Source organism: Morone saxatilis, unplaced genomic scaffold (genome assembly GCF_004916995.1).
Source record: "Morone saxatilis isolate NCDOM2014 unplaced genomic scaffold, NCSU_SB_2.0 Contig14, whole genome shotgun sequence".
NCBI lineage: Eukaryota > Metazoa > Chordata > Actinopteri > Moronidae > Morone > Morone saxatilis.
The window spans coordinates 4622182-4623551 of NW_023339696.1; the positions used below are offsets into that span (position 1 = coordinate 4622182).

A 1370-nucleotide genomic window follows, 5' to 3' on the forward strand; every position below is an offset into this window, starting at 1 on the left:
TTTTTTTTTTTTTTTTATGTATATCTGACAGACTTACCGCGAAGATGAGGTTGAAAATGAAGAGGATGTATTTGCAGGCGAGGCCACATCCGTCCAGTGCCATGATGACCAGCGGTTTGTTTGACTCCGTCCACTTGTGAAGTCTGCAAGGTGTATAAAACAACTACCTCATCACTTGTGCAGGCCTGTTCAATGGCAGTATGTTAAAAATACACTCACTGTAACCTCTATTATATATGTTACATGTTATATTTTACAATGCGTATATTGTAAATTGCGTATTAAGCATTTAATAACACGTTTATACGTTTTAACAGCGCCGTTACTTTTACAGACATCGTGTATAGCAGTGAGCAAATGGCAGCCAGAACTAGACACGAAGTTAAACTGCAAATGAAATAAATACCTGTATTTGCTGAACAGTTCCTCTCCACGGAGACTTAGACGCAAGAACACCAACAAGCTACTGCAAATTATCAGCCTTGTTGCGTTCCGTCTTGAACGACCCAATATGGGGCATGCCCCGCCCATTTTACCTAGTTCAGTCTTTTCATTGGCTGAGAGGCGTGTCTGACAGGAGGTACCACGTATGAGCGGAGGAGCCAACGCGGTGGTCCTCCAACGGCACCAAAGCGGAAGAAGTTGATGCTCCAAATATGGTTCGTGGGCTGGTTTGGTCTCGAGAGCGTTTGAAGTGGGAATGAAACTTTAGGAAACGAAAGTTAAAGACACCAGAACAGTTTTATTTCAGTATAAACTATTAATTGTATGCCCTTTTTAAAAACTGTTCTGATACACGAGGAATTCATAGATAAATGAGTCAAATAGTGTAAATCTGTATCTTTATTCTGCTGACTTGCTAGCATAGAAACATATATTTAAAAAAAATACTGAACGGTTTGGATTCGTGTAATTGTGAAACTTAAAACCCAGCCGAGAGAGAAGAAAGGAAACAAAACACAGGAAACTGTGACTTTGCAACAGACTAACGCGCGCGCACGCACGTACGGACGTACGCACACACTTCTACAATAAATATGGTGCACAGTTCATCAGGATTTGGCGCTCCCACACAGTGAAGACGTCTGTGTGACAAACACTAGATTGTATCTCAGGGTTTCAACTACCGTCATGCAAATTCAGTTGGTTCGCCCTTTATCTTGTACTCACTCTGTAGTCTGATTTAAGTTGCATCTTCTCTTCTCTGTGTGAACAGCACACAGATAGAGAGATGTTTTTGCAGTGTAGATAATAATCAATAGACTAGATAAAGTCTGTACAAAAGTACATGGAAATGTAAGAGCACATATTCTTTTTTTAATATGTATTTTGGGGCTTTTAATTGCCTTTAATCGATAGTGACAGCTAAA

At 40.1% G+C, this 1370-nt stretch overlaps 1 protein-coding gene across 1 annotated transcript in view; it reads right to left on the minus strand.

The window, feature by feature from the left end:
- zgc:65811 (uncharacterized protein LOC393524 homolog) overlaps positions 1-532 on the minus strand; it is a gene marked incomplete at its 3' end in the record, with an annotated part of 7603 nt that extends 7071 nt beyond the window's left edge. The window contains 2 exon segments of the mRNA XM_035655181.1: positions 38-143; positions 407-532. Coding sequence (XP_035511074.1) covers positions 38-143; positions 407-531 — 231 coding nt within the window. The 5' untranslated portion in view covers position 532.
- Positions 533-1370: the final 838 nt, after the last annotated feature.